The sequence below is a fragment of the Nesoenas mayeri genome (assembly GCF_963082525.1).
Source record: "Nesoenas mayeri genome assembly, chromosome: 1".
NCBI lineage: Eukaryota > Metazoa > Chordata > Aves > Columbiformes > Columbidae > Nesoenas > Nesoenas mayeri.
In genome coordinates, this window is record NC_137541.1 from 182,366,179 (window position 1) to 182,388,657 (window position 22,479).

General features: G+C 40.0%; 1 protein-coding gene across 1 annotated transcript in view; it reads left to right on the forward strand.

Moving 5' to 3' along the window:
* Positions 1-674: 674 nt before the first annotated feature.
* The window catches only part of GTF2F2 (general transcription factor IIF subunit 2), a 95,118-nt gene continuing 73,313 nt past the window's right edge, over positions 675-22,479 (forward strand). The window contains exons 1-5 of the mRNA XM_080363378.1: positions 675-922; positions 9,293-9,366; positions 9,838-9,856; positions 11,252-11,396; positions 19,790-19,828. Of these exons, the coding sequence (XP_080219504.1) occupies positions 857-922; positions 9,293-9,366; positions 9,838-9,856; positions 11,252-11,396; positions 19,790-19,828 (343 nt within the window). The 5' untranslated portion in view covers positions 675-856. The remainder of the gene's footprint in view (positions 923-9,292; positions 9,367-9,837; positions 9,857-11,251; positions 11,397-19,789; positions 19,829-22,479) is intronic.

Below are 22,479 nucleotides of genomic sequence, written 5' to 3' on the forward strand. Positions count from 1 at the left end.
CATCTCAGTGAAGGGATAAAGTAAAACTGCAGAGAGGAAGGTAATAAAATGCTTTCTGTGTGCACAATGGAGAGAAGAGAAATAATGAGCTTAAACTGCCACAAGGGAAACAGTTTAGACATTAGGAAACCTCCCCCAATGATAGGGAAAGAGCCATAAAACAGGGATGTAGAGAGGTCACCTAAGCCAAATACCCCCATCTCAACGCTGAACTGTCAGACACTTGCTCTCTCCTGACTTAAGATACTTTCAGTGCCTGAGAGGCTCTCCCATCTTTAGATAGTCTGTTCCAATGCTTCACATGAGTGCTCTTTACAGAAAGTTAAGCCTAATAAGTCACTTTTTATCCACGGTAAACGATTCGCTTGCTCTTTTCTCCTCACCTGAGTGAATTTGGGCACACGGTGATGCTTTGACTCCTTTCCATGGAGCTGCTCCCCAGCCTGCCATTTCCCGCCCACACCAGAGAGCACTGTCATGGCAGGGTCTACTCTCTGCACACTGCTCTTCCCGTTTCTCTATATCATTTTGCATGCTGCTGCCGTTTTCCAGCATGCCAGGACAACCTTTCGCGTGCAGGGAGAAACCAACTTTGTGTGGCCGCCATGCCGAGGCCCCGCCCTGCCCGCGGCCGCACCGGGGCGGGGACTCGAACCCGCAGGCCCGTCGCAGCAAGGGTTCGCCGTCCCGCTCTTGCCCAGCTGTGCTCCGCGAGCGGAGAAGGTTTGGCCACCGCGGGCCACCGTCCTCGGGGAGTGCGCTGCTCTGCGGGTCCGGACTGGTACAGTGGCCGCGGCAGCAGGAAGCATCGTCCGCCCGCTTCGTCCTCCGCCTCAGCCGGGCCACCTGCCCCACCATGAGCGAGAAGGGCGAGCTAGACCTCACCGGGGCCAAGCAGAACACGGGCATGTGGCTGGTGAAGGTGAGAGGCTGCCGGCGCTCCCCTAGGCCCGGCGCGGCCTGTGGCGGCTGGGCCTCCCCTCCCGTGCCCGGGGTGGCGGCGGCGGCTGCGGAGTGCGGGGCCGTGCCTGGGGCGCGGGGGGAGCCGGCCTGCGGCGTGGGGCCGGGGCTGGCTGGTGGCCCCGGGCAGCCAGTGGCCCCATTTCCCTTTCCGTGGGGGCGGGGGTGGGCGAGCAGCGACGCGCGGCGTCTGCCCGGGGAGCTGCTGGGGCGGATTGCACAAATGCAGGTAAAATTGAGTTGTCTGAGAGTTCTCCTCGGTTTGTGCTTTATTGGGAGTAACAAACGTGTTAGCGTAACTTCTGTTTTCCCAAAACTCTTGAGAGTCGCAGAAAGTTTGCTCCCAAATTCACATCCTGATCAAAATCCAAACCAACCAACCAAAAAAAAACCACACACACACACAAAGGAAAAAAAAACCCACCACAAAACAGAGCAAAACAACAACAACAAAACCAAATCAAACAAAAAAAAAAAAAGCAAACCAAACCAAATAACAACAAAACCAAACAAAAAAAACCCAACCACCAAAAAACCAACAAAACCAACCAACCAAAAAACCAAAACAACAAAAAAAAAGAAACAAAAATAAACAAATAAACAAAATAACCCAAACCCACAGGGAAAACAAATGGCCTGTGTCTTGTCACTACAGCTTACATTGGTGCTAGAGAAGTACAGCTGTAGCAAAGGTGCTATGAAAGGATAAACAGCTCAGCATGTTAAACCCAAGCACCTGTCTGGTGCCGGGCCGTGCTCACATCTGCTGTTGCTGACTCGGCCACCACTGTCTCTTCCTGAGCTCTGTGCTGTGGAGCATCTTTCAGTCAAGGTGGTTTGGCTGTTTCTGCTGGCAACAGGAAATGTTGGCTCAGGGAAGAGGAGACTCACAGCAGTTTTGGGGAGTATGTGCCTTGGCCCCTTTCTAGTCCCCTGTGGATGTGTGCCCATTTTTACTGACGTGTATTTGGTCTGTCTGGGGAGAAGCTGTAGCTTACTCCTCTTTTTCCTTTGGGGAGGAAGGGAAAAGGCTCAGACCTTACACTTGAAAGAACCCATGGCGACAGGGCAGTACCCAAATACCAGTCCTAGGAGGCGAGGGGGTGTGACACCATCATATGTCAACTATCCAAACACCTTATTGTGGTCCTTGAAAATGGTGGGGAGTTTCAGACTTGCTTTGCTCTGCAGAATTTCTGGTGGTGAGTAGGTCGCTCCATCTGGCTTCCTCTTTTGTATTGGCACTTCAGCATCTGGTTTTGTGAAACCGCAATGAACACTCTGTAGTGCTCTGAGTGTAATAACTTATCCAGGTCAGTAAAAATGAAAACTGACAATAAAAAGCTCCAGAAGTATGTAATGATACTGAGTGACAGGATGATAAAATGGCAGATAAAATACAGAGCTTAAAAATCTAATCTGATATGGATAGGGAAAAACTGTCCTAATAGTTACACAGTGATTTGGTCTCTGCTGGGTGTTGTCATTAGAAAGGTTTATTTTCACAGTAGATATGGGTAACTGAGAATATTGTGTCAAAAGAGTAGATTCAACCTTGGGCATGATTACAAAAGATACAGAAAACAAAAGAGAAAGTACTATGCACCTTACTATGCATTGTTATTTTATACATAGTGCCTGTAGCGTGAATAACTGTGTAGTTCTGGTCTCATCCTCTGTTGTGGAAAGTACACAGTAGACCTAAAAACACCACAGAAAAGAGCAGCAGGGATGATTTAGGGAACAAGGAATGGTGGCTGTGAACGAAACTCATAAGTATGTTGTTACCTTTCAGGCTGGGAAAAAGATTGATTTGGAAATCTTACAGAGGTCTGTAGAGTAATGTCACAGGTGGATAAGGAAGAAATGAGTAGGGAAGAGTCAGTTCTAACACAAGAATTAAGGGTGTATCAGATTAATTCATCTGGTGGGGCTCAGAGCAAACAAAGGAGATACTATTCTTTTGCACAAGATGTAGTTGAATTTTGGAATTTGTTGTGATAGGAAATTGTGGATGTCAAAACTTTACAGAAGCTCAAAAAGGCATTAGATAAATTTAGGCAAGAAAATCGAACTGAGATATTAAAAATGAATATTATCGCATACCTCAAGGCTTCTGAGTCAAAGATCACTGTAATTAGAAGAGCATGCTGGGGAAATATCTTTTCGTCTTAGGTTCTCCTGTTCTGCTATAATCACTGCTGTTGCTGGCATTTGGAGGCAGGACGCTGAACTTACTTGTCCTTTAGTCTGATATGGTTTGGTGGTTCTTCAAGCAAGCCAGGAATTTTCAGCACATCTGTGCTTCTAGTTGATGCCACTCTGATCACAGGGTGCTGCCTGGCTTAATGAGAAAACTAAACTGAAAGGAACATGGAAGTATTGCTTTTCTGGGTAAGTGTTAATGTAATCCTTCATGCACATGGACTGATTTTATTATTTGACCATCTTCTAGTACAATAGAAATAAAAGGAATTACAAAGTTGCTCAAGTTGGTATACCACAGCAAAGGATGTACAGGATTTTATCCTTTGAATATCTTCAGATGTGATCTTCTTACTAAGACCTTCAACATACTCCGAGGCATGACAATATGTAGCACCTGTACTTCTTATCTTCACTAGCTAGGATAATGAGGCCGAATTTATCCTTCCTTTGAGGGAAAGAGCAATCAGTTCTGCTGGAATAAAAAACTTGTCTTATTTAATTTCCTTTTAGCATGTATTATGATAGCACAGGAAGGATTCCTGAGAGACTACTTAACAGGCAATTTAAAAATGTAGTAATGAGTACTTTAGAAGCATAAGCAGTAAGAGGAGGTATGAGGAATTGAGTGAGTGCCTTTATTACAAACCCAGAAAGCAACTGGAATATTTTTTCTCTGTTTTCAGTGAAAGCTAAGATAGGGAAATACTATAAAAACTGTTGGTTATGTACTTGTGGTAAAGGGAAGCCCATTTAGCATTAGCTGTTAGAATTGTTGATTTCTTGTTCCTTGTGTGACTTTTTAAAATTTAATCTGCTGTATTGGATCTATGTTTAGAAAAACGGTATCTTTATATAATTTATTTTTTTGTATGTTAAAAGGAAAGCGAAAGCATAGAACCTGACATCAGCCTTACTCAGTTTCTGATGTACTTACTGCATATGGATTGCTATATAGAGAAAGAGCTGATTTTATTTCATATAGAAAATTGGAAGTAGTTTATTACAGGTGGGCTGCTTTTGTTCTAAAGGCAGATAGGAAGCTGTGAATAAGTTGAAAGATGCATGGAGCAGGGCCCCTTGTGTCACACGCTACCTGCAGTGTCCCTTGTGTACTGGAGCCTGGGTGGACATGTGATGTGAGTAGTAGGAAGGAAACAGCAGCCTGAAGGGGCCTTGACACAATGCTCCTTAGTGCGTAAGGTTTCTTCTTGTAATTAAATGATATGGTTTTTGAAGAGAAGGGTTTTCTTACCTACCAATCCCAGGATAAAGGCCACTTGTCTTGGAAACATGCAGTAGCCTTTCAGTATGGCAGGTATTCTGTCCACAAGTCAGGCTTTCTGTGGGTGTATATTTTTCAAAATCCTGCTGTGGGATCATTGAAACTTTTTTCTGCTCTGTAAAAGTAGGTCATTCTTCTTTCCTGGACTTTATTTCAAGGAGTGTTAAGAGTTTGAAAACTAACTGTTCCCTGTAAGTTAAATTTTTATTATGCTAAAATTAAAAGAAAATGGCAAATGAAGATGTCTGCAGAATGTAAAGCTTTATTTAATCTTTCCTGTGACTGTTTATGCTGTTAGCATGGAGCTACAAAGTTCAGCATGTGCCTTTGAGAGTACCATCTGGTTTTAACTGAAGTAACTCCATACAGCTAAAAGTAATCCTTTGATCACAGTCCTTCATAACCTTTTTTCTCTCTCTGCATAGCTCTTGATTGCAGACAGGCCAGCAGAAAGATGATTAATTGCACTCTTTGAGACTGTTTTCCCATGCAGCTGAAAGAAGTGTGATTGATCTGCAACCTCTTAATCTGAATAAATTCCGTGTCTGATTATATTAAATAGCAAGTCAGTGATTTTAACAGCGTGAGAATCCTTCACTTCTTGTCCACTCATACTGGATGTGTGTCTACCTTATTACCTGGCAATATAAATTAGATACAAATTAGGTGAGAGCACATAGTAATATTTCTATTGAGTCAGCTGGGGCACATCATAGCATTTATCTTGGCCTTAGAAAGGAAATTATATCTGATCTGACATGAAATCTGCTGTAGAAAATTACCACTTTGGAAGCTGTGGGAAAAAAATATCAATAGATTGTGCTAGTTCGTGGCTTTCTGTTGTGCATTTGTGGCATTTTGGAGCCAGTGATCCAGGACTTTCTGGAAACCTGGACTGCCATTTAGTTTGGCTGAGCATTTGGAGGACATCTGGATTTTCTAGCTATTCCACAGTACTTCATGGGATGCTGTGAGAATAAATGGAAGTGCTAAGCACCAGTACCAAGGTGTTCTCTGGGTTTTTTTGAAGAACGGGTAAATGCAAGGTTATTGTTAAATTCATTTGAGCTTTAGGAAGTTAGCAGGTTATTGTTTGTCAGCAAGTTCCTGGAATGGGCTCTTTGCCTTCTCAGCTGTGCAGTGAAACTTGGCTTAGTTTTATTCTATGCAAGACAAAAGTCAGACTACGGAGTAGTCTTCACTGCTTGGAAGAGCAGAGCTTACTATGTTTCTCTTTCTCACTGGCTGTGTCTCACCCTGTTTTTCTACACGGGCACAGATGTTTTCAGTAGCTGTGGACTGTCTGAGCCAGAATAAACTTTGCTGTACCACTAAAGAACGTTGCTGCAAAATTAAAGAATGTAGATTTGTCGTGATGTGTCATGAGCACATGAAGGAAAAAAAAATATAAAATTCCTCTATCAAAGTACTCCTTTAGTACATGGCGTTGGAACAGTAATGATTTTTCCTTTAACAAGTCACTGTTTTGATAGGCACTGAGACTACTCTAAGTCTTTAAAATGATGTTCTCCCAGAAAGTGCTGCATCCTTACTAGAAAGAAAAGGGTTTATAGGAAGTAGTAGCTCCTAATAGACTGCTTTCAGCTATTTCCTCTTGAAAAAAGTCTGTAATTTCCCTATCACTTAAAGATCTTACAATTAGTTTTAAATAGTCAGATGTGAGATTGCCCTTATTGCCTCAGGTCTGTATCCCATCTCTTTATGTGCCAAAGTACTTTAACGTCTAATAGCTTGTGTGTAGGGGGGAAGTTATTCCAGTCTCCCATTTGTTGTACTAATGTGTCGTGTTCGGTTTTTACAAAAAGCCATCATAGAAAAGACAGCTGTAATTGCTAAATGGTGGGGCAAAAACCTGTCATCTGCAAAACATTGCACTCTGTACTTGTAACTGGTGGAGCTGGCTTCTTGCAAGGAAAGGCATTGACTGGAATTGATGCCATGTGGTAGAGCAGAGAAGGTAGAAAAGTTCCTTGTTCCTCTAGGCTTAAACTGAGAAGCCTGAAGCACCTCAGCAGGCCTGGGCACACTGACACATGGGGTGACCTGGCACCTCCTATCTGGGGCAGGGCAGTGGCAGCCACCAGCACAGGACACTTTTTGAAGTCCTGACGAACTGTGCAGATTTATAGGTGTTCATCAGCGATAGCACCAGATATCAAAACTAACTTTTGATTTCATGGAATATATGTTGTTTGTCATCTTTAAGCTTGCCTGGTCTTTAAGGAGAACTATGGTAACTCTGAGCAATGGACACATTCGCCTGGCACTATGGTCTCTGGAAAAAAGAAGTGCTGTTGCTGCTGCTCACAGATGTGCATGTGTTGTCACATCTGGGAGTCCGAGGAGCATGGGTGTATGGCACAGCGGCAGCAGCAAGGCATTGAGGCTGGCCATGGAAGCGCCAGCTGTTGGGGTGTAGTTCTTCTGGCAGTAGTTAGCTGGTAGCTTTTTGACCAGAGAGTGGAGAGGCAGGCTGTGATTTTGGCTAATGCTACATTGATGGGAAAAGAGAAAAAAGTGTCTGCTTAGAAAGCCAGCTCCCAGCTTGTTGGTTGCTTGTGTAGGTGCCTGTCGAGGTTTGATTGCGGGGTGACAATAAAACCATGGCAAATGTATTGTTAGCCCCCTCTGCCCCCCTTTCCCCTTTGAGGTCCTCCCTCTCCCGCTTCCCACTAAGGACAGGCAATGGGGAGGGAAAGAAGGACAGAGAGAAGAGAGTTGGAAAAAATTAAAAATGTTTTACTAATGCTACTGATAAAAATAGAGAAAATAATACAAAATATACAAAACCAATCTTAAAAGTCCTGGCAACTGCTCCAGCAGATGAAGGACTGGCACCTGAAGTCTTGGACTGGACTCTGGACTGGATTCAGTATGTCACTAGGCCTGAGTTCACAAGGACGACTAGCAAGGTCCTCTCCTAATGTCGGCCATAAGGAAAAGGGATGAGAACCTCATGGTCTCCCACTTTTATATGAAGTATTCACATGAATGGGATGTTATACTCAGTTGGTCAGTTTTTGGTCACCTGTTTCTTGTTGCCCCTCTCATGAGATGTACATCCATTCTTACCGGTCAGCTCGCATTCCATTGCTATGTCTACAAAACGTGTACCTGGATTTTCAGGAAAATGCAGCTAATATGAAGGCTTTAGCTGACAGGCAAATTCACTAAAAGAGAAACTTGTTTTTAACAAAACTAGGACAGTGCCTTTACTGTCCCTCATAAGCCCAGGTCACCTGAGGCTCAGATACCAAAACCTGTAGGAATTTGTGTGTAGGTCAGTCAGCATCACTGGAGCAGCTTTTATTCCTTGAATGTATCAGGTAAAGCTTGTTCCTGTCCCTGCACTGACCTCTGCTTTGTGTAGCCCTTTGGGGAAATGGGTTGGAGCACTGGTTTGGTTGTTCCACCTGCTAAATACAAAATCGGCACAGCTAAAACACAGAAGTCCCTGACACCTCCCAGCCAGGTCAGTCTGCTCTTTCTATGTACTGACCAGCTGCACAAAGAGTTTTACCAATCCGATGAGGGGTGAGAATGAGTGATGGGAGGCAGATCTCCCTGAGGTGGTTCTGCTCTGGGAGAAGCAGACATCAGGTAGGAGTAGGGCTGTGGTTTGCTGCTCAATTTGGCTGAGATTCCTCAACTCTAAACTTTCCCTTTACAGCACGTTTTGGTCTCAGAGTTGTAATTGCCCGTCTTCTCATCATTGTGGGTTTTTTTGTTGCCATTTTTTTCCCCCACAGAGATGATAATTTCTAATGAATATTTAAAAAATACAGTTTTACCTGATGAAATTATTTGGACTTCTTAGTTTAAGAATATGATGCTGACTTTTTTTTTTTTTTTTTGCCTTTCATGATTGGATAATAGTGTTTGAGATTCAAGATTTCTCCTTCATTTGGGAAATCTGGAACTCTACAACAGCCTTATTTTTGTGCTACATTATTCTTTTTGTTTTCCCTAACAAAATATATATGTATTATATAACAGCTTGAGAAGTGGGCCCATGTGAACCTCATGAGGTTCAAGAAGGCCATGTGCAAGGTCTTGCACATGGGTTGGGGCAACCCCCAGTATAAGTACAGGCTGGGGGATGAAGGGACTGAGAGCAGCCCTGTGAGAAGGACTTGGGGGTACTGGTGGGTGAAAAGCTGGACATGACCCAGCTGTGTGCTTGCAGTGCAGAAGGCCAGTCATACCCTGGGCTGCATCAAAAGGAGTGTGGGCAGCAGGTCAAGAGAGGTGATTTTGCCCCTCTGCTCTGCTCAGGTGAGACCCCACCTGGAGTCCTGTGTCCAGCTCTGGAGCCTCGGTACAGGAAAAACATGGACCTGTTGGAGAGGGGCCAGAGGAGACCACCAAGATGAGAGAGGGCTGGAACAGCTCTGCTGTGAGGACAGGCTGAGACAGTTGGGGTTGTTCAGCCTGGAGAAGAGAAGGCTCCAGGGAGACCTTATTGTGGCCTTTCAGTACTTTAAAAGGGCCTATAAGAATGATGGGGACAGACTTTTTAGCAGGGCCTGTTGTGACAGGACAAGGGGTAACAGTTTTAAACTAAAAAGGGAGATTCAGGCTAGATACAAGGAGGAAATTTGTTACAGAGGGTAGTTAAACACTGGCCCAGGGTTCCCAGAGGGGTGGTAGATGCCCCATCCCTGGAGACATTCAAGGCCAGGTTGGATGGGGCTCTGAGCAATGTGACTGAGTTGAAGATGTCCCTGCTCATTGCAGGGGGTGAAAACATTTGAAGTATTTACACATACATGATTTATACAGAATTTTAAAATCTGCTTTTCTTAAAACCTGTCTTCTTAGGTCCCCAAGTACTTGTCACAGCAGTGGAATAAAGCTTCAGGAAGAGGTGAAGTGGGAAAACTAAGGATTACCAAGTAAGCCTTTACCATACCTTTATTGGTTGCAATTCTTGGAAGAAATTACCTGCAGTAAAATTGATTATATCACACCTCTTACAGTACATAATCCTGTTTCTTGCAAATGCTGTACATATTTCTTTGGTACCTGAATGGTACTTGCTTGTGTAGTGATTATGAATAGACATTATATGAAATTATACTGAGGAGTGGCTGTATCCCATTACATTAAGTTTGTTTTCTTAAATCCATGAAATATGCACATCTAATTGGAGTATGTTCTTTAACTTACGTGTGCTATTTTGCTACTTCTGTTCTCACCTGCCAACTTTTCCCATTTTTTCTTGGGCATCAGTCTAAAAAAAAATTGAGAATCTTGAGAGTAAAGATGAGTAACAAAACTAGAATTTGAATTTGCTTTTTTTCAGGGAAGCTAAACTTGTGGAATTAGATTATGGAAACTAAAATATTAAATATTTTCTTTTGCAGAAATCAAGGAAGAACAGAAGTAAGTAATTACTAAATACAAAAGCTGTGAATGTGTTATATTTTGAATTCTGAAAATTGTTTAGAATGTGCTGGTTTCTAGTGTCACCTGTTCTTTTTACACCTGTAATGAAGCATTGAACCACAGAATCAGGAAGAGAGAATTCTGTCTGTAGGTCTGCCCATCAATTTACTGTGAGACTTCTGTCAAGTCTCTTTGTTCCCTAAGTTTATTTACCCATCTGTAAGCAGCATAGTAGGGACCTTCTCTCTAAACATTTTCAGATGAGTTAGTGCAAAAGGCTGTCTGAGAACTAAGGAGGATGATAAGCAAATGAAGTTGGAAGGTTACAATTTCAGAAGTATTCAGTTTTGTAGTTAGAATTTGGTCCTACTAAATATAGAACAGCTTGAAGGTTTTCCTGCAAAGGTAACTGCTTTTATTAGCAGCCTCAGTGAATAACACTAACTGCCTCTATCTTTTATAGGAGATAAGGCAAGTTGGACTAGTTAAAATTACTTCATGTACCATGTAGGTGTCTGTCACTGAATTGGAAGAAACTGTGGACAGAAAAATGCCAGGGAAGCATGTTGTATTTGCCATTTGATAACCTGGCTAAACTCCTTTTAGGATAAGTGGAGAAAGTTATACTGGAGGTTTGAATGTTTGATTGAACTCTTCTAGGCTGGAATATGAACAAACCTCCCTAATTTTGTAAGCCCCACACCAAAATCTTGATACTGACTAGAAGCACAAAGCTTATTTTGCAGTCTGTGTGAAGCCAAGTGGTGAGGAACCCCATGAGAATGGGTGGCTTCCCAGGGACCCTGCATGGCAGGATGTGCAGGTAGAGCACACAGTGCTGGTTTGAAATGTCCCTCTTCACGTTTCTTGCTGTGTCTTGAGGGTAGGGATTCTGGTTACCAAGTCCCCCCAGTACCTCCTCAGCTTCTGTATTTGACATACAGTGCAAGCATAGCAAAGGAGCCATATTTTAACCTCTCCTGGGCTGCACACAATTCAGGAGTCCCTGCGCTAATAACACTTGCTGTGGTACGTTAGCACTTCTCTCTGGAACTCCACCAGCTGTGTGAAGCATTTTAAAAGCACTCATACTGAACAACGTCTAAAAACCTATCATGCATTACATTTTAGTAAAATCAAATTGTTCTCTGACTTCAGGAGGAAGTAATTTACATTTTTTTTAAAGATAAGTATATTTTACTAAGTACATAAAAGCTTTGAATTCTGTATTTCAACAAGAGATCAATACAGTAAGGCTCTTATCCCACTCTTTATGTCTTGGAAATGGAAATGTGTTATACTACTTGTGTTTTCTCTTTTTTGTTTCCCCATAACTCGTAAAACTGTGTAATTGAATCTGTTTAGTAACACTGTGATAACTGTGACTGCTAGGTGTCATTTACTTTGAATGAAGAGCTCGCAAACATCAGTGATATTGGAGGAAAACCCACTTCAGTCAGTGCACCAAGGGAACACCCATTTATTTTGCAAAGTGTGGGAGGACAGACCTTAACAGTGTTCACAGAAAGTTCAGTAGGTAAGTCAGAATTAAAGTTATTTGTTACAATTCCAGTATATGTGTTTTCAATAAACTGAATGCTGTAAAGGCCAGAAGACTCAAAGGTCTGATTTTTGCTCTGTTTTGTTGTTATTTGCATACATAACCCTGTTGTACTTTTTTTTGTGTCTGTCTCTTTTTTTCATGTGATTCAACAACTAGTTTAAGTTCTCCACATGGGGTTATCCTGTACATTTCAACTGTGGGTCTGCTGAACAGAACAGAGCACATGGAGTGCAGTACATGGTGAAACCTGTAGGGTTTTCACTAGAAAAATGTTTTTGTGTTCCCATGTAGTTTTTGGATCAATTAATTTTTTCTTTTTTCTCCTTGAATTGGTCTCTGCTGTGAATATAGTTTTATAAGAATGCTGATTCTTCTTCTGTCCAGTTGAACAGACCCATTTTAGCAATAAACACAACTGTTCACCACGTTTTCTTGAAGCGTGTATATGGTTTAAGTGTGTTAAAGCTTAGTAAAGTCATAATACCAAAGAGTGCAGCACTAAGATTATAGTTTTTCTCACTGAATTTCAGCAGTTTGGCCTGTCTTAATTTCAGCTCAGTAGCTGTATGGTTGCTTAGGATATTCAAGATCATATGTCTGAAATTGCATGTTAGACAGTAAGTTCAGCAGACTACCTTGCATGTAACTCCTGTGTCCTGTAAGGTTTTCTGCTGTAATTACGTCCTCATGTCCTGGGTGTTAGAGAGAGAAGGAAGGTGTCTTCAGAGCATGTCTCATTGTCTGCAAAAGGTATCTTAGTTTCAGGCACTTAGGTTTTGGTGTCCCCAGAAGACAAATCATAGTAATATTTTTTGATATCTCTGCCTTTTGTGGGGCAGAAAACTGCAGCATGCTTTATCAAATAAATGAGGGAGGGAGAATTGTAGCTCACAGGACAGAGTTAGAATACTTAGTAAGTTGACCACCTCCTTTATAAAATCTCTTTTAAAGATGTAATGGCTGAGCACTGAGGTATTAAGGTGCAAGTAGCTGGACTGTGTCAGTTGTGTTTAGAAATACACTCTTATAGTACAACTTGGGCACTTTTCTAATCCCTCTCTTTGAAACTAATGTGTTACTGGTTTTTCACGTTAAAAAAAAAAAAAAGTATTTTCATGTGTGTGAATTGCAACACTTAACACTTTAAAAATAATGGGTTTTATAATTCGCAGACTACAAATGTGGAAAGAGATAGGGAGGAAGTTTTCAAGAATGTTGCAAGCATTCTAGTAGTTCCTCATCCTTTTTCATTCCTCTGTGCCCCAACCTCAGAATACTTGATGAAAGAGAGTGTTCAGGTGTGAAGATGTGTTAGAGTATACATTTAGTGACTTTGCATGATTGCTGCAAATCTCATGGGATTTTTCTTCCCAAAATGACTTTTGATAGAGAATATTGCTTTAAAAACCTTGTAACGTAAGCTGCAGTGAGTGCAGATGCTTAGCTTGAATGTGGAATATTTGTCATCAGTTAGAGTGAAAGTCATTAGAGTGTGGTAGCTAAAAGATGCCCATTTATTTCTGTTTTACCATCTGTAACACCAGTGTCTCGAAACCTTTAGGTACTTAGAAGCCGTCCAATTTTTATTTAATCAATTAAAATTTTTACATTTCTTAGCAATTAGAAAATGTTATTCAAGGACCATGGATCTCTTGAGTAGAAGTTATTATGTTAATCGGGAGCAAAGGGTAGTTACTGAAATGAGAAATGTTTGGAATGAAGCACTGAGTAGGCATAGACCCTGTCAAAATTGTTTTTGCTTGAGATAAGCAAGCATAACATGCAGTCAGTGAGTTTCCGTGAAACTTGCTTAAACGCAAAATGGCTAAAATGTGTTGCTGTTGTGTTAAAGCTGGTGTTGGCAATACAATCAAAAATAAACTTTAATGTGCTTTTCTTGCGTGACTTTTTTTGGTTGTAAAGATGAATTTTACACAAATACTCCAAATTCTAGTCAGATCTCTTACAGACACCATGTTCTTGCAGCCACACTCTTGTGTTCAAATGTGCATTGCCAATATGTTTTGAGCTCCATAGCCAATTTCAGTAAATTTCGTAGTGAATTATGGCTACTGTGAAAACAGGTGTTTGAAGAGCGGAACGAAACTATATGGATATCCCAACTGAAAGAACGGCTGCTACCCTACACAATGCCAGAACGTCCACATGGAAAAAAACACTATAATTTTATCAACTGTGGAAAAAGACTCCATAAAAACTTAACACATCTTTGCATATCAGTCAGTCCGCAGTAAGACACTGTCATAGGAAAATGAAATTAATTCATTCTCATGTTGATTGACCAGTATTTGTCTTAAAATTATGATTAGCTTATTTTTGTGAAAAGCACTGGTAATCTTGTTCCTTTTTCTTTTGCGAAGTTCACCACGCAACAGAATCAGTAGGCCAGTTTGAACCGTGGGCCAAAGATTAAGCTGGTGTGGAACTGCAGATGGCATTGCTAATGTTGCATCTGGAGGAATTATGCAAATGAAATATGGATAAAATGTGCTTCATGCACTGTTGCTCTCAGTCAATACCCTTCTTGAGGGCTGAACTTACCTAAAATGGAGCAAATGGCATAAACTAGTTCAGTCTCTTTTGTAAAAGGTGGAGTTTTTGGTTCGTTGGTTGGTTGGTTTTGGTTTTGTTGTTGTTGTTGTTCCCACTCTTTTGGAGCACACGGAAGGTCCTGAGATCTATTCTGTGTGCTGTCCTCTAAACCTGCGATCCTTATGTTGTAGTGACCATCTTCTTGATGGTCTTTCAGAAAATGAATGAGGGATGACAAAGCTTCCTCTGAAATATTCTGTAATCTTGGAAGATGCTGCAGGGAGTTTACGTATTCCTGATAATTCAGCACTTCAAGTTGACTCATCAGGTCACTTATAGCAAGCAAAAGATTTGACGAGTTAATTAAATATTTTCTGCATGATGTGATTTCTAGACTTCTGAGTCGATTTTTCTATGTGTTTTAACTGAACTTCTAATTCATGGTGCAGTTGGAAGAAATCTTTTACTTCTTACATTGTAGACCTTTGCATCTCTGAGGTTCCATGTTGGTTAATGGGCAGTAGTAGGTTCTTCTAAGGTACCATGGTGATGTCCAAAGTCTAATAACTTGCAGTTTCTTCATCTTCTGAGGTGCCATTTGTTATGTCTAAATCCTAAGGAATTGCAAATTGCTGATCTTCCTGCAGTGTCTGGATTAGATCTGAGCTAATATAAAGCTGGATAAGGCAGATCCCATTAAAAATGTAGTCTGTGCTGGCTTTTACACATGGTGCACTTTCTTTGTAGACTAACTCTGGGGTTCCTCCTGTTTCTTCAAAAGGCTGAGGGAGCTGGGTCTCTTTGCTTTGGAGAAGAGGAGACTGAGGGGTGACCTCATTAATGTTTATAAATATGTAAAGGGTGAGTGTCATGAGGATGGAGCCAGGCTCTTCCTGGAGACAACCAATGGTAAGACAAGGGGTAATGGATTCAAAGTGGAGCACAAGAGGTTCCACTTAAATTTGAGAAGAAACTTCTTGTCAGTGAGGGTGCCAGAGCACTGGAACAGGCTGCCCAGGGAGGTTGTGGAGTCTCCTTCTCTGCAGACATTCAAAACCTGCCTGGACACCTTCCTGTGTAACCTCACCTGGGTGTTCCTGCTCCAGCAGGGGGATTGGACTAGATGATCTTTTGAGGTCCCTTCCAATCCCCAACGTTCTGTGATTCTGTGTTTTGAAATAGCTCTAATGAATAACAGAGTACTACAGCGCACTTCAAAAGTAGTAGCTGCAAGGTATCTCCTTCCTTCCTTTGCAAGGCTGTTTGCACATGTGCGACATTGCATCATCTTCATTGCTGGGCAGATCACTGAGACCTGCGCTGGTGTTCCTGAACATTGGTTTAGCAGAGCTGGTGGGAATCATGGCTTCTGTGATGACTGCAGAGGGATCCAAAGCACACTTGTCCCTTGCTGTCTAGGTCTTGCTGTCTAAGCTGGTTTCAGTATTATTTCTGTGTTAAATATGAACTACATTCTGTTCCATAAACATCACCATATGTACATCAACAGTTGCTATGCAACAATGCTATTTGTGCTTCCAGTCACTTTATCTTATCTTTGTCATCAGCTATCATAGCTGTAATTTTTTGAGCAGGAGGAAATGAAAGGATTTTGCATATATTTCAATGTGTTGTATTGAACAAAGTGAATTTTTCTTATATGTGTGTAGCTAAGAACTGTCTAGGGGCAAGGCATGGGTTTGATATAAGGTGTGTTTTGTTAAAATTGTTTTTTCTGAGCTTCCTACTGGTAGACACCCTGGCATAAGGAAGTGTTATTATTTGACAGTTTGTTTCTTGGTTAAAGTAATAGGAACATGCTTTTGTTAAACATATAACAGCAAACTTTTCTGATTGTTATAAATTAATTTCCTTACTGATTTAATTGCCTGTTGTTTAATTTTTCTGCCAGCAGGTAGTTTAGGATTGCTGGCTCTAAATAGAAATGAAAAAAGCACCTATGTTATAGATAATGTTAAAAGTTTATTGCCGAGCTAGTTCTTAGTGAAAGGTTTTACTAATGTTACTTGGGAAACACAGAATTTGGCAGGCAATTGCATCCCTAAGTGTGAAGGACTGATGGATGGAGAGGAAGATTTTACACTGTAGGCACAAATAAAGTGTAAGATATTTCTCTAAAGTTGGGTGAGATGACTAATTTTATTGAAATTTGGAATATCTCTTCACAACTCCCCCTTTATAAGTGGGATTGCCCTCATGCTTATTTTAGTGACTTTAAATTCCGTCATGCTTGCTCCATCTTACTGACAGTAAAAAGTGTTTAGAGAATTCCATTGACAGAATGACTACCAGACCTTTGTTTCTGAGCAGCATTCATGCATGGATTGTTTCACCATTTCATGCTTCACAGAAGATTGCTGGCTCTTGACATCGCATTCATCTCCAGTTTTAAGTCTTCTTTCAGATCTGTTTGGTTTTGTTTTGCCTTTTTTTTTTTGTATTCTTTTTCAATAACACACATAACACTGCCTATATACCTTAAAACAGCTTCTTTACTCCCATACCCCTTGAATATTCTCCCCTTGTTTTGGGTTAGTGTTTTTTTTTCCCCGCTTTATACAGCTTTTCCTGTGTGAAAGAACCTTTTCTGAGTTTGTACATGAATCACGCCTACTATATAACTTACAATACATGATTATATTCTGGTGAAAATGGAGATTCAGAGGTTTGTACTCTGTGTTTTGTATATTTGTATTTTGAAACATCAGATATATCCAGCCATTTAAAGAAATGTGAAGGGAGGAAACACTACTAAAAATCCTGGAAAGATGTTTCTCTCTTCCATTAAAGCAGTTACTCCTATTGTTACATTTAATTATTTCCAGTAAAATACATAGTGCTCAGAATCTTGGTGCCTTGTGATACTACTTCTAATCTTACTAGATGGATGTTTGACTTCTCAAATTTTTCATCAAGCTCTTATTTAGGAAATAAACGCCTTCCCTTATCGTTCTGCCATCTCAGCTCAGCCTGCTGAGGAGTTTTGACGCACACCTGTCTACTTCAACAGTATTTTCCAATTGTCTTTGTTCAGACTGTCATTTAACCACACGTTCCAGTCTCCAAAATGCTTTGGGGTCTTACTTAATGCTTTGTCGTTCCTTTATGTTCTTCAGTCTTTTAAGGACTGCTGCTGGCGCGAGAGGAAAACCTATCAGCAGCCTCATGATCAAAAGAAACAGAAGCAGCAACAGCCTCTCAGATCTCTTCATTTATGCAAATTTCCAAATATTTGTGAGAATCATAAAGAAGATGCAACCCATGATCATAAAAGCAGAATGTGTGACTCAAGCTAGTCTAATTACAGACAGCATCTTGATGGGTTAAGATCTCATATGTATTGTTGTGACATACGGTTCCTTTAGACAACAACTGCGACTCCTTACATCATCTCTCTTCTCCATCTCTAAAAAATGGAAATTATATTTATTTACTTCATATGAGTGTTGTGAGGATTAACAAATTCCTGTAAACTGGGTTCAGCTGGCTGGCAGGGGTAAGCTCCTAATTTATTTTTGGTTTTGTTATTAAAACTATAGACTGTTAATTCCAGTACAAATTTAAATAATTGAGGATAAAATGCACAAAATATATAGAATGGACTCCACACATTTGGAGTAGAATTGGCTTCCTGCCCACTTCCGTGACTTGACTTTTCTTTGTTTTTATCAGTCTCACTGATGTATGTGTAATGCCCCCCCCCCTAAAAAAAACCCCAAACCAACAAAACAATAACCAACCAAACAGCCCCAACCTGTTGACATTTATTCGTGAATCTTGCACGTTGCGGAGGAGGCTGAGCAGCTGTAATCTGCATTAATAAAATATATTGAGGAGATATAGTATGATTTCCTTTACCTTCTTCGTGATAATAGTACCGAGAAGATTTTTTCAAGCAGAGACTTGTGACCTGTTTGTAAGGAAATGTCTAAGGATGAGGAAAAACAAAACGAAACAACAAAACACACACTCTTTAGCAAGGCTTGAATTTTGTCTGTTTTTTTGTCTCTGCTGTTGAGGGCAGATCCTGTTGCTACACATAAGCAAAAACACTCCTGTAGACATGATACACGTGTGTTGTTATTTGAATCAGAGGAGCAATTTTTTTTTAATCAGAGATGCAAGAATTTTTAAGTGTGGTGTCTTACACAGTCATTTTGGCTGGGTAGCTAGTCTTCATTGAAACAGAGTTAAGAAGTCAGAGTTTAAATCCAGCTGCTCAGTTGTCACAGGGGTTGATATCATAGTATGTTTGCATGTTCTTTGTTACATCCTCTTTGCTTCTTGTCTGTGTACTGAATATTTCCTTAATAAAGTTATGACTGAGTTGGGCTATTGGTTGGGTAATAACATGATGTTGTAAATGTGTTAAATATACACATTAAAAAGTCAATGAGAAAATACGTATTTTTCTGCAAACAGGCTATCCTGCATGTGTATTTGAAAGTTAGCAGGGATTTTAACTTGCTTTGTGAATGCTTATGGGTAAGAAGAGGCCGTATAATGATTTCTCAATGAGAAAGCACACGCCTTCAGCTGCTAAGACTAACGATGGCACCTGTAAGGAAAGAAGGATCTGTGAGATACCGGTTTTCCATTTGCATTAGTCCTCAGGCTGTCAGCCATCTCAGTGAATAAACAGGGCCATCAGCCATGAAAACCAGCAAGAATCAGTAGTAAGGAAAAGGTTTTGTAAAATATTTCATGTTTTCTGTTAATAGCCAGCCTGTAAATGGCAGAAATGATCAAACTAACTGAACTAAAAAATTACTCTCCGAGTTAAATCAGTAATTCAGTATGGCCTGTAAATAAATAGTCGGTAATGATATCTGTGACATTGCTGAGGTGAAAGCTAAGGGCAAGTATATTTTACCATTTCTAAGTGTATTTCAGATAAGTGAAAATGTTCTTTTTATTCTCTACCTTATAAGATGTATAAAAATGGGAAGTATAGGAGGAGCAGTGAAATTTCAGGTTGACAAATGTATGTAGGGGTTTAATTTCATAGGACTTGGTAAGCGTTAGAACTCAGTTTACCAAAATACATGCACCGGCTGCCGTCTCTTGAAATGCTGGGTTGGAATTTAATGCAGAAAGCTGTTTCTGAATCTGACTCTACCAATCACTGAAGTGATGATTTTTTGACAAGTCACTTTGCAACATTTGTATCTAGGCTTTTCCTTCATACTTACTTTGATTCTCTGGAGCAGGAGAGGTTTCTGATTACACCTGGTTTTTGTACCTAACAAGATGGGCTACACTATCATTTGAAGGCTAATGACCAGAAAGAGAGAAGATTGAAGAAATAAATCCTTGTGTGATCTACAGAAAGGGTGGAGGAGGGGTTGATCATGTCCAAAAATTTAACCAATGCCAATTAAAAGCACTCTTCTGCAGAACCTTCTGGTTTTTTAAATATACAAAACCAATATTCATTTGTCTAGAGTGACCACTGAGATACATGGATGCTATTCAAGTATAGTCCTACTATTGATTTTGTCTAAATGTATAAACTATTGTGTAAACTTCATTCCAGCAGAGCTCAGTCAGAGGTCTAATGAAGTTCTCTCATGGAAGTTGGGAGTTTGTACACTAAGGGAGATTTTATTTTGTTGCTCCCTCTGGCAAATTATTCTCCAGAAAGTGAATTTATAAATGTTAATAAAACCCAGTGTTTGTGATTTTTATAATTATTTATAATTCTTTATTTTGCAACCCGCTTTTTAGATGTAATTTGAAATAATCAACACAGAAACATTACGTTTCCTTTTTTGTTCATTTTATTTTTCCAGAAAGCCAACCAGATGACAAATCCGAAAGCAGCAGCGGTGGTGAGTGTGGATGCTTTCTTTGAAACACTTAGTACTTATGATTGTACCTTTTCAGTTCTATTTTTCAATAAATCAGTAGATTTTTTATTTAAAAAAGTATTCTTTTTATATCTCTAGGGTAGAATTTCATAAAATTGAAAAATGACTTAAAAAACCGATTGCTGTGACCAGAAGCTTAAATTATTATTATTTTTTATTTAAATGAAGGGGGGAAATGATGAGGGAAAGGTTTGGAAATGAAATGTTCATTTAAATGTTCCTTTGGATTTAAAAAAAAAACTTATTTCTCAACTCTTTTTTAGGTTCATTGTCAGTATCTTTTAGTTTGAATTCTTTCCTCTTGACTGGAAAGTTTGTACCAAATTTCCCAGTCCTGCCTTATTTGATTTTAATTGCATAGACTAACCAGTCAGAAAAATAGTGTTCTAGTATTGCACTTTATTCTGGTTTTCTGGTGAAAAGATCTTTCTTGTGGAAGGTTTATAAATTCTTTGGAAAGAGTAAAAAATTGTTAGTGCACTGATATTACCTACCAGTTACATACTAGTCAGTCCAATGATGTTGTAAGTACAGTTAAACATTCTAAGGGAGCTTCTCAAACTGCAATTGCTATAGTAAATGTTGGGATTTTACATGATTCAGAGTAGTAAATAAAAGTATTTCCCTTCAATTATTTGCTGTAGGTTTTGTGTTTGTTTGCTTTTTGTTTGTGGTTTTTGTTGTTGTTTTTGTGAAATGGGCAGCATGCTTCTATCAGATAGGGTATCAGGTAGCCTTAGGAATCTATAGATTTTATTTCAGGTCTGAGCTGGTCTGTGTAGACTTCCCTTTACAGCCACTGAAGGAGACAGTTCCAGAAAGTCTTATTCTAACACAGGGGTTTGCAAGTGCAGGTAGCGTTTAATAAAGATCCCCTTTTCTACTTTTATTAAAGAGATGTTTCAAAAATATAATTAACATACTAGTGCAAATAAGTGCCGATGTTAGCAAGAGCCTGTGAAACTAGGCACAGCTAATACAAAATATATAGACAAATCTCAGGCCTGTTAGTAGAAGGATTACCTGTGATATGCACGCGGATTAAATAGAGCTGGGACTGGGCTGGAGCTCACAAGTGGTAATAGCAGAGATGGACTGGAAGGAGTCTCCCGCTTGTCTTAAAGACAGTTCCTAAATGTAAGCCTAATGCTAACAGGTTTTCAAAATATCTTATTGAATGCATTTTTTCGGACACTTTAACATGCAGATGTTTGGTTTTTTTCTAATATTTGACTTTTGATACTGAAACACAATTCAAATAAATGTTGTCAAAAGTATGTACTTTGTGTCTGGCTAGGTGCAGGGTTTGGGTTTTGTTTTTTTTGTAGGAGGAAGCTCTTTAATATTAAGATGCTTTTTATTATAGTGGCTAAAGCATGTCCAGAGATTTATGGCTTGTGTTAGAAATGTCTGTAGACTTGTACTGAATCCAAGGTGTCTTATAACTTGCAATTTTTCTCAATTACTTGTTAAAACCTGTTCACTTTGATTATATGTTAATTGTGGTGTGGCTTTAAGGTTATGAAGGGCTACTTTTTAGAGACTGGTATTTTATACCACTTGAAAACTGAGACTCACTGCTGTGGGATGTTGCACGTAAAGCAGATCTTGACAGTTTAACTGCTGAAATGAATCAGAATTTTGGTATTACATTAGATTTCTCTGATGCTCCTTGGTTGTACAGGTGCACACTTGGTTTTGCTTGGCTTTTAGGTTTTTAATTCAGTTTCAGTTTGCATTTGAATGATTGAATTGCCTGTTGTTCACTCCTGGTGTCTCCTCCTTATTCTGTGAATATTATGTAAGATGGTCATGTTCAGTTGTTTGTATTTTTGCTTCGGTCAGAAGAATGAGTTACTGGATGCTGGGGGCTGTTTAAATACGCTGACAAGATGAAGTGCTAAACCCATTAATGGAAACAAGCTGGTTGTGGATTCAGTTTCTGAGTGATGGTAGTTGGTTATACTCGGGCATTTAAAGGAGAACTCCCAGTCATCAGTTGTGCTTATTTGGTTATTCACTTGTTCACTTTTTCTCTCAAAATAATCATTGAACATGGATAACTGTTTCCAAAGTGCCTTTCAAGTAATTCAGGTTATTGAGTGTTCCATTTTGCTGTTAATCTACTTTATCTTGGCCTACAACAAGTACTTTTGAGACAAAGATGGTATCTTTTGTGTCTGGTGTTCTGTCCTCCAGGATGGCCAATTGCAGACGCCTTGAGAAGAGTGTAAGAACAACACAGAAGCATAGTGATACCTCCCCAAAATACTTCTTCCAGCCTTTAATGACTCACAGCTCAGATCCAAAGCCAGGGGTGATGGTGTTTTATTTAACAGACCCTTGGGGATTTTCCTTCTATGAAGTATCCCTGCTGGTTTTTGAGCCCATGTAAACTTTTAGCGTTCATAATATCTTGAATGATGCTTTGGTTACAGTCAAAATATTCAGGAATTAAGGCACACCTGAAACAAGTTTACCTTAACTAAATTTGAGCTCCTTTCGCATACACAGCTTGATAATTTTAGATCCCTTGTTCCATACAAAAATCCTATTTGATTAGTGCATGTGATAAACAGTGCTCAGGGATCCAACCAATGTTGTTTAGTGCC